We start from the raw sequence: 16,044 nt of genomic DNA, 5'->3' as shown, positions 1-16,044 counted from the left end.
CTGAAATTTTTGTGACAATAGTTGCATTCAAACACAGTACTTCGTATTGGTTTGGTACTGTTGGGATTAAAAAGAAAAAGTATTTAAAAAGAAAAAGTATTAAAAAAGTTAGGCAATTCATATTAAAATATTATTAAGAACATCTCCACCCCTAAATGAAACTTAGCCCATTCTCGTACCCTTTTAGTGCAAATAATATCATTTGTTCAAAAAAAAAAAAAAAAAAAAAGAACTTGTTAATACAGTGCTCATGAAACTTCCTGAGTGTATCTTTAATTCTCTTTTATCGAGAAGTTAATATGACCACAGACAAATTTGCAAATTTAGGACATAATTAAAATTACTTTTGTATCTAATTTAATAATTTTTCGCATGTTAAACATTGATATGTAATGTTTTTTTCTGTTCTCACAACAACAAAAAGAAAAGGGAAAGGTGGAAGAAAATTTTAATTGCAGAAAAATGTCTATACTAAATCAAATCCCTTTAACAGAAAATGATAACAAAACTTTAATAAGCTCTTTCTTAACAAGAAAGTTAACCCAAAAGAATAGAATGGGCGTCATTAAGATGATGACAAAATTCCCGTAATTAATGAAAAAAGAACTACTAACTAATCATGAATCAAACCAATTACTGCCAGCCTAATTCTATATTCTAACTCCTAACAAAGCAATTATTCACCTCTCTCCCTCCCTCCCTCTCCCTCTCTCTCTCTCTCTCTCTCTCTCTCTCTCTCTCTCTACTTGGACCAAGCAACTGCTTCAATCTCAGACTGGGCACTTCTGTACAACTCTAGCCTTTTTGCAAGCAATGTACGCCTCTGCATGACCGCCGGATCCTCGTCCAGCAACTTAGCCAACTGCCTTGCCTGCAACGAAAAGAAAATAGTTTCGAAAATCTTACTAGTATAACTCTAATTCGACTAGGCTTAGTTTCTTTGTTCTTTTCAAATGTTTTCGTAAATTTCACTCTTCTAGGGAACAATCCTCACCTCCTTTGCACCCAACTCTGCAAAGAAATGATCGAGCAAGATGCGTTTGGCCTCCCGTACTTGACAATAGACGATGGACTTTGGGATAGCAATCCTTAAACTCGAGCAAACCATGTTGACATAGTTTAACACATTGTGTCCTGTTTGTTTCAAACACAAAAGAACCATGATCATCAACGCAACCACATAAACTGATAAACCTAATGATGATGGTAGAATGAAATGGTTATCAAACAGGCCATTAATATGTATCGTTTTAAGATTTTACCTCCCAGTTCTTCTTAAGTGATTCAAATCTTGGATATGATTATAGAGGTATTAGAGTGAGCAACTCACCAACCCGCCGGAGGTATGAATCATTGTATCTGTCGAAGAGTGAGTGTGTCGGATTTCCACCCTTGTCAATATCTTGAGGAAGCTTGCGGAAAAAGTCAACTGTTAGGTAGCCACATTCCATATCTACTAGCTGCAGAGTTGCTCTCTTGCTTTCTTCTTTCATCCTTTCCAGGGACTCAAATGCTGCATTCGCAACTTCTACCCTTAAAGTGGGATACTGCTTTAGTTCCTACATACCAAAGAAGAACCATCCATTAAGAGAAAAGATTAATCATGTTTAGGGACAAATAATGAATGATAAGCAATGTTGACAAGCTGTCCTAAATTCCTAATTTACGGACAGAATTCAGGAATACAAGGTAATGAACTTACCGTAGTCTCGTTGATAGATTTCTGAGCCAGATCCTTCAATATGCCATGAACCTGATATCGTGACAAAAGAAAATCAAGAAAAATGATTTGAAGCACTTACACATTATACATGTTTGCAATGAAAAAAAATTATGCTAGCACCAGCAGCAGCACTGGCAATAACAGTTGGAGAATTAAAACAATTAAAAGATTGTGCGGAATGAAAATACAAAAATCAACATCTCATTATTAACACATTCGTGTGCGCATCCCATGCTGCAAAGAAAGCATTTGTCCCTCAGGTATGAAAATCTTTTGGCCACATGGAAACTAAGACACTAGCTTACTCGTGCAATATCAGTCTAATAATATGAAGAAAAAAAATTCCCATGGTTTAATTGCCTATGGAGATTACATGCAAAGATATGTATGCATACCGCATCAACAGCTGCCTCTGCAGGACCTCTGATGCAGAGCAATGAAGATTCGATAAGGCGACGGTAACCTTGTTCAGGAGCAATTAGATGAGGTTGGTATCCATCTGCTTCAGTAATTAGCTTTCGGATGTTTTCCATTGAAAGATGCTTGTCAAACTGCAACCGCTTCAAAGCAGCTGGAAATTGATTGTCAAACACTCCATAAACTTTCTCACCACCAGAGCGCCTGGAGAAAATGGAAATTATCATAAATCCCAAGGTTGAATAAGGAAACGAGAATGAAATGAAAACAAACTTTCCAATTAACTTCAAATCGGACAATGATAGCACAATACATACACGCCATCTAGATGTTCTTTAAATATCTGATCAAAAGTACGAGAGATCTCCATGATCACATATAATTTTCCCTGCATGTGAAAAAAAAAAAAACGATGAAACTGAAATTAGCAATGCTTATTGTACTACATACAATACAACAATACAGACAGCCCAAGAAAATTTTTGCTAGGTCTACATTACTTGTCATGGTGAAAAGTACAGGATAAGCCAAAAGGAACGATTTATATGTATATTCTTACCCCAGTATCAGCAGCAATAGGCTTACCGAGTCGGCTTAGTTCTGCCTCTAGTTCACCAATAGTTTTGCTGACAAGAGACTGAAGGCCTGGAATTCGAGACTTTATGACAACTTCTAGATGCTGAAAGTTTGATGACATATAGTGATAGGTACGAAGCTCATCAGTAAAACAAAACAAAACTGACCATTGCAAATATATCATTAAAAGGAAGCAGACTGGATTTCGTAAGTATTTTCTCTAACTTTATAATCTATAAGAGCATAATTGTGCGTGAAAGCTCAACAACTGAACATATAAAATGCATTTAGGATAATAAACCTGCATACCTTAGAAAGCACCCTACCCAAATGCTCAGAGCCCATCCTGTTTGCAAGATGCCTGTACTCTGGGCTACTAGAAAAATATTCACGCTCTCTACGCCTAGCAGCAATCATATCGACACTCTTGTTTATATCAGCTTGGGAGCGATTGACAACACCAATCCAGGGGAACTGTAGCTTATATGATCTTCCTTCCAAAATCTGAAAAGTAAAAGTAACGTAAACCCTTGAAACTGGAAACTCTCAATGCAGGCAGCCATAATGATACTGTAATGAGACTTTTGAGCCCAAAACAAATCATGAAGACATGCTTGCAGCATTGATGATCTCAGAGCACCACCCTTACAATTTACTCAGAACATTAGGTTTCACAGACCTAGAACAAGGGATCCGAAAACAAGACAATAAAATGTCACCGAGCAGGTAAACTGCTTGATTCCACATCTTAAAAGCGTTTGCTTTCTTATTTTTCTTTTCCTTTTTCCTCTTTTGTCTATGAATTCAGAAGTGACTTACATCAACTGCATTTGTACCCTGGTCCATAAGATCAATCTTCGTCAGAACTCCAAATGTCCTCTCCCCTGAGAAATGGGAAACCAAATTTAAAATCTAAGTGTGTAAATAGAAAATACTCCTAATTAGTGAAATCTGCCACTTTTGAAATGACATATGTTTTGATCAACCGAAGACGAGAGCATTTCTCAAAACCAGAGGAAACAGAACTTAAAAGTTGAACATATGAAATCTTGATATCCTTTCACCTCACTGCTGCAAATTAAAACCATCTTCTTGTCTTTTTTGTTCCTTTTCACATCTTCCACCCTTCCTGTTTACAACTTGTCAAATTTGTTCACCTGCTCAGTCGTATTACTTTTTTTTTTTTTTTCTTCTTCTTTTAAATCATTGGAATTAAGTAGGATTATTAATCATCCCCACCATGTATTTTTAGCTAGAAGGTGAAAAAGTCATGGCAATTCCATAACGAAACATTTTATAATCTTACCTTTAGGGTCGACTTCACGAGAGATCTTAATTGCATCAGAAGTAGCGAGATCTTGGTTGGCAGGGGAAATTGCCAAAATAATACAGTTGGGCTGGCAAGAAAAGGCATATTATTCCAGTAAATAAAGCATATTTCATCTCGTGAAACATAAACTCACTAAACACCTCATAGAAACACAAAACGCAAGTCTCATAATCTAATAGCTCATAAATGTTCTCAACAACACAGTAAGAAGATTACCTTCTCGATGAAGGACCTAACCATATTGTCAATGTCCTTCACGGTGCTCTCTGGTTGACCATCTACAAGACCACAAAATTGACACAATGTCAACTTAACTAAGGTGCCAACTTCCAAGGGAATTTATCCAACGCTACTTGAAAATGCTTAAAGGAATTTAACTCACCAACAGCAACTTTCGTGAGCCCAGGAAGATCGATCAATGTCAAGTTCACAACTGCCAAGATAAACAAATCATAAAGATAAATAGAACAGATTGGATAAAATACTAGTGAAGATTACCGTGAAAAATTTAGTGAAAGAGAACTAAAGCGATTAGAAAAACTTTGTGAGCTCCAGAGTAAGTAACTCTCCCTTCTTTCCTTTTTTTCTTAACCTTTGTCTCTAAATTTATTATGAGCAATCAAACCAGTTAGCTGCATTCTGATTTTTGTGAATGTCAAATCCAACGATTCAAGGTTTTCGACAATTCTGTCTCACCGTTAGGGGAGAAGATACTAAGATGGATAGGAACGGTAGAAATCGCCTTCGAGTGGCCGGTCTCTCTGTCGGTTTCATCAGATATCTCCTGCCTCACAGCAGCTACACATACACAACGAAGCAAGATCAGCATTTGCAACGTAAGTCAAGAAACCAAAACAATTTGCAGGAACAACGAAGAAGAAGAGAAGGAAATTACCAAAATCAGTGAACCGCTTCCTCGGGAGGTGCATAAACTCAGCGTATTCTCTTCCTTCGTCGATCTTATGCAGCTGCAAAACTAGAGGACGCCTCGTAACAATTCCTGCACACAACGTGTACGAATCAAAAGCCAATCCGGAAAACCAACGCGTCCGCGTAGAAAGGAGAAAACGACGGCGTTTCATGCATTACCTGAACCGCGAGGAAGAAAGTCCTTGCCGACGACGCTCTCCAACACCGAAGACTTGCCGGAGCTCTGTCGAAGTAGGAAAGAAAACGAGAGACCATAAACGAGAAATTCAATGAGATTGAATTCAAGAAAGCGTGAAATTTGAGAGGGAGAAGTGAGAAATGAGAGACCTGGCCGCCGACGACGGCGATGGCGGGCAAGGAGTCCCAGAGAGTGGGCATGGCGCCCTCCTCGCCGTGGTCGCCGAGGGCTGTGCACGCCCGCTGTATTTTGTTCACCAGCGATATCAGATTCTCCATCGTACGGACGATTCGGATCGCTGAGTCGAGTCGTTTTCGAGGATCAGTAGGAGGTGGGAGCGTCGAGAGAGAAATAACCGGATTTTGGAGGTTGGAGAAGGAAACTACGGGAAATGGAATTTTGGGTCGTTGGTGCGAAATTTTTCCAAAGATTTGAAAATTGGGCCAGTTTTGGATTAAAAGCCCAAAAAGATGCTTGACCGATTCTACCGGAGCTGCAGCTTAATATGGACTTTAAACGAATTCAATTTTTGGCCCAACTCCTAACCTATCCAAAACCGCCTTGGAAAATTTTGGTTTTCCCATATTCGTGTATTCAAATTTCACGGTCTGATGGTATTTTTTTTACTTGTAAATGATAAGTTTTAAAATTTCAATACTAATTTATTTTGCATCTCATACCTTGGTGTAAAATTTAGCGTATTTTTTATTGTATCAATGTCACAATTATAAGCATTTATGTTTAATTGTCATCTAAATCTTTGCAAGAAAAATCAACAAAGTTTAATATCGTTTAGTTGTTTACATATATTAAATAAATGAATGGTTCATCCTCAAAATTTAGTAGCTGCAAAAACTATCAAATATGTACAAAAGACTATATGATATCCAGTTTGATTTAAGTTTTGTTTGCTAAAGCAATCCTTTAATAATAATAATAATAATAATAATAATAAACTATCTTTATTAGGCCATCTCCAGTGGAGTACCATATCGTCCAAAATGGCTTCACCCAAAACCATCTCCAATGAAGGGCCAAAAAGAATCTCCAAAAAATTTACATTCCAATTCCTAAGGGTTAAAACCAACTCATGCACTGCCACTTAGTACAACAGTCTAATGGTATTCCTCTTCACTTGTAAGTGAGAGGTATTGGGTTCGATTCTTGTTAAAAGCAAATTTGAACCACATTATTGTTAGCCCATTATGAGGCTTAGCCCAGTCCCAACAAAAAGTAACTCATGCACTACAAGAGATTGAAAATTATAATCCTACACTATGACAAAATATAGTCAAACCATTGGAGCTGTTCCTACAATTGAGTGCACAGATGAACGCATATATTGCCCATTCTGCTTTTACTTCACACACACTCCTTGTTAATTTGTGTCCTTTGATCTTTTTCAATTCATTTAATCCAATAGCCAAAAATTGAGAGAATGTGTGGGAAGTAAAAAAGAAATGTGTAGATAGCACACCCTTTTTGCAATTTCAAATTATGGTTCCAATACCATTCAAGTATCAGTGACAGTGGACAAGAATGAAGTGCGGGAACATTCATGTATCAATTTCCAAAAAAAGTCCAAAAACGAGAAGAGGAAAAAGGTACTCAGACTTTCTCTAGCATATTCCTTCCTCATTTGGATGTTGAACAACAATACCATAAAATCTACCCAACCGACTTCTTCTCCGCCACAAATTCCCATCCTATATAAATTCACCAGTCCTTCACAACTCTGCTTCCACTTTCTCTCACCTTTTCACATCCTCTCGCTCTCTCTAAAATGCTGATTGCAACCCAAATCCTCTCATGGGCACATCTGTAATGAAACACAAACCCATTTTCTTTAATCTCAGCCTCTTTCCCACCACCACCGCCGCAATAACCTCTTCATCCTCCTTCATACTCTCTCCATCCAGAAAACTCAAAACTTCAATGTCTTCAATCTCCTGCTCTTACAGACCACCTTCCAACCCAAGCTTTCCAACCCAAGATACCTAAAACCCAAATAGGATTCTCATAATTTCCCATCTAGGTTTTGGTCCCAATCCTCCAAGCATCAAAGTCTTGACCTCCTCACGGACCTAGAAGTGGGTTTCTTTCCTACAGGCTTACGGGGGGGCAAAGAGTTTCGTGGAAGCAAAAAGCAATAATTTTTTACACAACAGCGGGATTGGGGTGGCACTGCTAAGCATGACGACCAATGTCAAGGTAAAAATTAGTCCTTTCGTGCACAATTGGCTGCCAATCCGACCTTCATTTCGGGGTTTTCGCGTAGTTTTTGGTACAATCTATAAGGGTTTTGCTGAATTTCTTTGTGGAAAGGAAGTGGGTGTAAGAGTTTTTCATATGTGAGTAAATCAAACTATTTATTTTTGTATGTCGCACAACAAGTAAATAAGGGATTATGATATACTAAGACTTAATACATGGTTTAATCAAGTGAATTAATATAATTAATTCTTAGAATTAGAGTTAGTTACAAACTCTTAAAAACTAATGGTAACTGTCTCTACGATAGGAAGAGCAGTTGTCATATAAGTGGCTTGATCGAACACTTGTCAAAATTGTGATGTCTTCCATTGCAAGTAAGTCCCATAATAGCTTCTCCAGTTAGGGTTTACTGCTATATACACGAAGTTGTGAAAACGTAGATTAATTGCTTGATTGTTATGATCTCTGAATGATGATTAATAAAGGTTTACATGTGGTATCACAACCACCAATTCAAGTATTAATCTCATTTGAAATTTATTGGTTTTTACCTACATATCTCCACTAAAATATGCTTAATTATGTATGAATTCAGTTTCTGCACTATGGATTCCACTGCCTTCAATTTTTTACTATGGTTCTGTACTGGGAGTTCATGATTCATAAATAATACAATATGCTTCCTTCTGTATGAGATTCCACACTAGTTTCCTTGGTTAAAATGCTCTTGCCTATATAACATGCATGACATAATTGTAGAATCGGTAGGGCCAAAACCAAGCTATATTAACCTAAATACTAGATATACGAAGAATTTGATCATTTCCTTCAACAATATAATATTGGGACCCTAAATATTCAAAACCATCAAAAAGCACAGGAAAATTTTGATCTTCATAGCGTCATTCTCTTTTTGGAAAAGTATCATGGGCCCAAATCGGAGCATAGACAAACAATTTGGAAAATTAGCACTAGGTCCTTTTACAAAAAAATTGTAATTTTGTGAAATCATTTGATGTTTAAATGAATCACCAAAGTGTTTTATTTGTTCTTTTGCTCATATGATTTCAATAATGATGATCAGTTTGTTGTTTATTTACATTAAACAAGTAGAATATTTCCAAAGAATAACTCTACTGGGTCAGCTATAAACCATTGTATTGTGAGTTATAAAAACATGTAGTGCATGTAAATCTTCTTGCCTAAAGGTGTGGTATTCACATAGTGTTACATAATTTTGTGTGCTTGGCTATACAAGATTTGAAACCTAATGTTGCTATATAGACAATTTCTTGCCTAAAGGTGTAACTGGTTCTATAGATTTTGGGTGACACCATATCACTAACTTATGAATCAATAATGTAGATTTCAATATGCTGAATCTTATCAACATAGAGAAACTGAATGGAAACAATTTCAAAGCTTGGAAGCAAAAGATTGAAATGCATTTAGGGGTGTTGGAGTTTGACATAGCTTTCAAGTTGCCTTAACTAATTGCAATCACTAAAGAAAGCACACCACTGGAAAAGGGATAGTTTTGCTAAGTGGGAAAGGGCTAATCAAATGTCCATTCTCATAGTGCAAAATGCCATAGAAAATCACATTAGAGGAGGGATTTCAGCTTGTGATTTGGCTAAGGATTAAATGGCAAAGATCGAGAAGAAATTCAAGAGGTCTGACAAGGCTGAAACTGGAGTGTATCTTTAAGAAATCATCAATGCCAAGTATGATGGAGTTGGAAGCGTTAGGGAGCACCTGCTCAAGCTTGTTAAATCTTTCCAACAAGCTTGATGTCATGGACGTAAGAATAACAGATCAATTCTTAGTTCACATGGCATTGTTCTCACTGTTGAATGATTATGAGCATATCAAAGTGAGTTACAACACTCAAAAGGAAACCTCAGATATAAATGAATTGATTGCCATTTGCTACCAAGAGAAGGAATGATGAAGAAGGCTAAGCATGATACTGTCCATGTTGTGCATGCTGGGAAAGGGAAAGGAAAGATGCCTGCAAGCTACCACAGTTCCAACTAAAAAGGCTCCAAGCCATTTGCACAAAAGCTAGGTTCTTTTTTCTCCAAAGAAAATTGCTAAACCTTTCAATGTTTCTATCAAAAATGAAGGAAACTCCAATTCTGGTCTCAAAACAAATAAGTTTCACTTTAAGAAATGTCATCATTGTCAATCCACTAAGCACTTAAGAGGGCATTGTGTAGCTTTTAAGGCGTGGCTCATCAGGAAAGGTAACAAAATCATTAATGTTTTTGTCACCGTCAAGTCTAATATGGTTTTTGTTCCTCACAATTCTTGGTGGTTTAACACTGGATGTTCTGTCCATATTACAAATTATTTGCAGGGATTTCAAAGCCTGAAGGAAACAAGTAAGGAAGTCTACAATGTTTATGTTGGAAATGGGAATAAAGTGGTGGTTGAATCCATTGGTCATGTTATGTTGAGATTGTCGATTGGCTATGTTTTAGTTTTAAACAATGTTCTTTATGTACCTTCCATGAGAAGGAATTTATTTTCAGTAACTCAGTTTGTAAAAGATGGTTTTTTTTATGTTGGTAATGACAATCAAATTCAATTTTTCTTTAAAAATCAATTTGACAATCTCCCTAGATATGCATTTCTCAATGGTGATCTTTGGCAAATTCAGTGCACTTATTTTCATGAATGTCTTAATATTGAACATCATGCATCGAAAAGATTGCTCACTAATGAAACTTCTTCTATGCTTTGGCACATAAGACTTGGCACATTTCGAAAGAGAGGATGATAAGATTAATGAAAGAATGTGTTTTGCCAAAACTTGAACTTAATGAACTTGAGAATTGCATAAACTGTTATAAAGAAAAAATGACCAATTCAACCAAGAAGTTAAAAGCTAATAGAAGTAATGATCTCTTAGAGATCATCCACACTGATGTGTGCGGACAATTTCCAACAAGAACATATGTGAAAATTCTTACTTTGTTCTTTTCATTGATGATTTTTCAAGATATACATATCTATATTTAATTTCAGAAAAATCCCAAGTTCTTAACTATTTTAAAATTTTCAAACTTGAAGTTGAAAAACAATTGAATAAAAACATAAAGATTGTGAGATCAGATCGTGGAGGGGAATTTTTGGCGATGTAGTACCCCGTAATTAAAAAAAAAAAAAAAAGGTTATGTGTGTGTGTGGGGGGGGGGGGTAATTATTTTTACGTAAGGATCTTATTAGATTTATTTTATGCAAGAACCTACTTTCAATATGTAAAATACTTTCAATGTAAAATCCTTTTTGCTACAATTTATTTCAAAAACTAGCTAGTAGTATTTCATGTTCATATGTAATTAAAGATATTTTTAGTTTGAATTGGAGAAGGGGATTATGATGAGTTTGGCTTGATATTTTTACCAAATAAGAGTGAGTTGGCAAGTTTGTAATCACTAGGAATCTAAGAGTTAAATGTTTGGTGATGATTCATCCCCTCCAAAATTGGAGAGGTGGGATTCATATTCCTTAGACTTGGAACGTGGCTTTTGAGTATTTGTCCACTTGCATGGGAATGATTGCTTCTAATTACAAGATGTCCAAGTGTTGCAAAACAAAGTGAAACATGTCCTTAAAGCTTAATGGAAGATTCGATTTCTTCATCCATAAAAGCAGAGGGAGGAGAGAAACGGGGGAAGAACAACACCACACCAGCAACAATAACATTTTGAAAGAAGAAGAAGAGCCATTCACCCCTTTAAGATTACTTTTTATCTATCATTTACATATTGTTAAATCCTTAAGCCATCTTTCATTGTATTTGTAAGTCTCTCATATATAGTGAAATACAATGAAAGCAAACCCCAGTGGATGTAGTCGATTTGGTGAACCACTTAAATCTTGTGTTGTTTATGCATTTACATTTTGAGATCATTGTTATGAGAGCACTCCCACCAAATAATCAAAAATATCCATTTCCTTCCCTTGAGAATGTTGTAAAATAAGAAAGACAAATCATTATAAATCCCATAAAATGTATTAGAGCTTACCCAACAGAATTGCTCTATGGAACTCAAATGGGTTTATGCATCAATATCACCTAGAGAGATGGAGTAAAATGGTAAAGTAATATTCCTCAATTAGATTGTTGTGTGTTATCCATATTATATATTAGATAATATAATACGATTTTTGGCTACTAACCGTTTGATTAGTGTTGCAAATGTTATAGGCATGTGATTATTGATATCCTTGTTTGGTTACTAGTTAGTTTAATCTATTTTCATATTTATATATGGTGAGTAAGTAATTACTACTCCTTATGTGAACATGACACATACATATGCATTGCAAGGCAAGAAAGAGAGTTCAATTTTAACATTTTTTTATATGACACATACGATGAAAAGTGTGTTGTCGGTTTTATCTGACGACAATAGGAAAGTGTTTCCGACAAATTTTAACATTTTTTTCGGTTTTAACCGACAGTACTACCAATTCTACATAATAAAACCCCTCTCCATCTTCCTTGCACCGCTGCCTTCTCCCTTCCCTAGTTTCTTCTCCTTCCCACTGCATTCATTCTCCTCTCCTCCTTCTTTCCTTCTCCTTCTCTTCTCCCCTTCTCCTCTCTCCTTTTCCCTTTCTTCTTTTCTCCCTTTCTCTTTCATTTTCCTTTCATTTCCCCCTTCTTCTTTCCGGCATCTCTTTCTTCTTTTCTCCCCTTTCTTCTTTTCATTTCATCTTCTTACCATGCTTTTTTATCCACTTCATCCAGTTCCTCCATCACTCTCTCCATGACAGTCACCGATCTCATCTCCCCGTCTTCTCTTTCTAGTATGACAACACATGATTTATGCCAAACACCAGAAATGTCTCTATTGTGTGTAAGTGATTTTGCTTATATGAGGTAATTAGTAATTTAGTGAGGGATTTTGTTTCAACTTTTTCAAGTTAACTAAAATTTGTCGTTCCCTAATTTTATTATGGTTTTGTAGTTTTTGTTCAATTCGATCTATTTTTATGACTACTTTGCTAATTATCAAATTTCTCATACATTGTTCTATTTAAACCACATTTATTTTATCTAATTTGTTAATATTTAATGATGTTTTTGGCATCAATTGCATGTTGAAATTTTGTTAATTCATGTTTTCTCATGTGATGGACTGTTGTTCTGTAGTGAAGAGCACCAAAAGAAGAAGAGGAAAAGAGAAGGGGGGGGAAGGGGGAAAGGAGAAAGGTAGTACAGACAAAAGAACGGGAAGAAAAGAAGAAGGGGAAAAGAAGATAGGAAAAAGGAAAAGTCTTCAGTATGTTTTCTTTATTTTGTTGTATAAACACTTTGTATAATGAGATATATTGCTGAAGAATATTACCAACGGAAGCATTAATGTCATATATGAATGGGTGTCGGATAAAGGAGTACTTTTGTTTATTTTTTATTTTTATTCAAAACATAAATTTGGTTTATATACTTTTATATTTTTATATTATTTTATTATGTCGGTTATATGTGACAACATTGTCTTTATATCCGACGGGATTTCTCAACAACTAATGTTGTTGGTTCTTTTATCCGCCACTACATGAATTTCTGTCGGATTTTTTTCTAATATCCAAAATAAATAGGTTTTTCTTGTCGTTTTTTAGAATAACACTACTGGGTACTTTTGTAGTAGTGTAACTTTTGAATGTGGGAGTAAGGTAGTTTCCACCATCTTATGTATATGTTTTGATCAGAAATTGTGCTTATTAAGTTTGCAAGTTGATTTACATGACAATGTAATTCATTTGTAAGAGCTCAAGTCTAATCAGGTTCATATTTATGTTTTGCAATTTTGTGCAGAAAATATGGAATAAAGAATGACATTTGCAATATCATGAGGTCAAACAATTTGGGAGTATATGATTGGACTTTCATTTGAAGTTTATTACGTTCAATTCTTCTTGGGTTTGATTAGATTATAATTTTAGAATACTAATACTATATAACTTTATATTAAGTTGTCTAAAGTTCAACTAATAAACCTTTGCATTCAATTGGAAGGTCATTATGTTCATCATGATTCAGTAATCACCATTTACTTTTAGATATAATATTGGTTGATAGTTTGATTACACTCATGTAGGAGAATGTAAGAGTCTGTCATATGTGAGTTGATCAAACTATTTATTTTGGTATGTCACACAACAAGTAAATAAGGGATTATGATATATTGAGACTTAACACATGGTTTAATCAAGTGAATTAATATAATTAATTCTTAGAATTAGAGTTGGTTACAAACTCTTAAAAACTAATGGTAACTGTCTCTACCATAGGAAGAGCAGTTGTCTTATAAGTGGCTTGATCCCTCTTCTCAAATCAACGTTGTTCTCTTATGATTGCTAGTCCTATTTAAAGTAAGGAACACTAAAGGATTTCAGAGAAGGGAAGATCAAACACTTGTCAAAATCGTGATATCTTCCACTACAAGTAAGTCCCATAATAGCTTCTCCAGTTATGGTTTACTACTATATACACGAAGTTGTGAAAACGTGGATTAATTGCTTGATTGTTATGATCTCTGGATGATGATTAATAAAGGTCTACAGTGGGATTTTAGAATATTGTATGCCTCCGAAGGTATGCCGTCGTCGCACTCGACGTTGTACACGGCGTTAACAACCTCTGTGGCGCTCTGTCACAGCATTGTAGACTCGCTTTTTCCGGTTTGTTTGGGGTTCAGTCTCATTGTTATGTTTTGATGCTATTGGGGTTCGACGGCATGCAGGAATGCAAGCAGAGGTAAGCAGTAAATTTCGTTTCTTTCTATTTTTGTTCAATTGTTTTTGAATTTTTCCATATGTCTATAGTTTTTAGGAATTGTTTGCTTTGTAAGCTGGATATTCTCAACAGGTTTTTGGCATAGTTGATTAAGTGTACTATTGGTAGGAAGGCTTATGGGACATTTAAGAATCTCTTGGAGTTGGAGTATATCAGTAGACTGCCAATTGTGTATAGGAATATGAGATGTATGTGCGTTGGTCCCTTTGAATGGGGTAAGGACCTAACGATGTTCGGCTATGAAGTTAATGAAAATTGACTGCTAAATAGGAATGCACAGTTGAATGTGATTGTCGAGTTTGAAGGTGTAAAGTTAATTGATTAAGGCCTTGATGTGGTTGGTCGTTAGTTGGATAGGGAATATAACCTTGATTAAATCATTGGGGTTTAAATTAATGATGTTACATTCCTGAGGTAAAGATACTAAAACCAATAAGCTACGGGCCTTTCTGTAACACATTCACAAGTTTAGTTCTTTTTATGCATGTTCTTAACATTTGTGACATCACCCATTGATCTTACAAACTATGAAGGCACCCTCAAGCTTTTTGGGGATTCTTCAGTGAAGAAACGGAGAAAATTTTAACTTTTAGCGTATAATTATCGCAAAGAGTATTTTTGGAGGGTAATGAAGCGTTAGCTCTGGTACAATAACTAAGACAGTCTTCTTGGACATTTCATGGAACTAAGTATAAGGAAGAAATTTAAGGCGATATGAATGTCTAGAATGTGTATGATTGAGAGGAAAATCTAAAAGTGGCATGCATGCTTCAATGGTTTTCCTTCTCATCCCAAGTTATAATGGCAATTCATCTTACATGTTAACTGGAGTCTTATAAATTCTGTAACTCCTTTGTAATCTCGTGCAGTCTCATTGTGTTTAGTCATCTTTGAACTCCTTAGTATGTTTTCACCCGAGAACATTAAGTGTGATTGTTGTGTGGGGGTGCCTCTGTTAGTCCTTGACATACCAGGAGGCTTTAAGATCTGATGACTCCTGATGCAGTGTAGTATATTAATTTTTTTTTTTAATTATTTCGAATGCTTTGACACAGGTCCTTAATATAGTTGTTGAGTACTTGTTTGAAGGGCATCCCATCAGCCAGAAAAAGCTCAAGGAATTCCTTGGGCATACTCCCTCCCAGGTTATTGGTGGAGTTCTCCTGGGCATTTTGGCCGCTTGCTTTTGTTGTCAGGGAGCTTGGTTGCCACCTAAACTGACCCTGCAGGTAATTTCGGTCATATTTTTGTTGAAACACGTACCATTTTGGTGTAGGCATGGCCAGATAAATCGTTGTACATTAATTCTTCATTCAATTCCGGAGATACTATGGTTCAAAAAGTTGATGATAGCAATGTTATTACTTTGCCCCTCGCAAAACCGATTCCCGGCTTCTAACTAACTGAACAAATTTGAGAAATGTATTCACAGGGCGGGAAATTTGTTGTAAGATGTATCAGAATTCCAAAGAATACCTAACGAAAGTTGACCGCATAATGTACGATGAACGGCTATGATATAAGGATCCTTAGGATCCCCACAAAAAGGATTTGAAGGCCTGAAACCTAGCTTGAAAGAGGACTGTTTTACATAATTTCACCTTGTGAAAATTCAGTGACCTAATTTTATCACTCAGAACATCAACACCGAGACTTTAGTCACACAAATTTGAAGAGACATATTTGCGATTCCAAATTCCATTTGGGAGAATTGAAGTATGCTTCCTCTTGACAAAAACAAACCTTGAGTTTGGGAATGACTGAATTCATATGGTAATGGGTTACTAATGTCACAAGGAAAATTACTTTAAATAGAGCCTCTTTGAGGCGGGAAATTTGGAAGGAAAAAAAAATAGTAATGA

General features: G+C 35.9%; 1 protein-coding gene and 1 pseudogene across 1 annotated transcript; one reads left to right on the top strand and one right to left on the bottom strand.

Annotated features, from left to right (window-relative positions):
• Positions 1–452: 452 nt before the first annotated feature.
• On the bottom strand, positions 453–5,531 carry LOC103929323 (phragmoplastin DRP1B). Its single transcript, XM_009338508.3, has 16 exons — positions 5,304–5,531; positions 5,136–5,199; positions 4,942–5,046; positions 4,743–4,844; positions 4,429–4,479; positions 4,263–4,324; positions 4,023–4,113; positions 3,536–3,600; positions 3,026–3,220; positions 2,700–2,819; positions 2,458–2,528; positions 2,119–2,344; positions 1,703–1,753; positions 1,331–1,559; positions 995–1,134; positions 453–871 (listed from the first exon to the last, which is right to left on the bottom strand). The coding sequence occupies exons 1-16, from the start codon at positions 5,430–5,432 to the stop codon at positions 743–745; spliced, it is 1,830 nt and encodes a 609-aa protein (XP_009336783.2). The 5' UTR covers positions 5,433–5,531; the 3' UTR covers positions 453–742.
• A 1,181-nt stretch (positions 5,532–6,712) lies between these two features.
• Positions 6,713–15,835, top strand: LOC125468808 (annotated as a pseudogene).
• The last annotated feature ends 209 nt before the right edge of the window (positions 15,836–16,044 follow it).

This window comes from the organism of the source record quoted next, unplaced genomic scaffold (genome assembly GCF_019419815.1).
Source record: "Pyrus x bretschneideri cultivar Hongxiangsu unplaced genomic scaffold, Pyrus_bretschneideri_v1 Contig4, whole genome shotgun sequence".
Lineage (NCBI taxonomy): Eukaryota > Viridiplantae > Streptophyta > Magnoliopsida > Rosales > Rosaceae > Pyrus > Pyrus x bretschneideri.
This window is presented reverse-complemented; position numbering and strand designations above follow the sequence as displayed.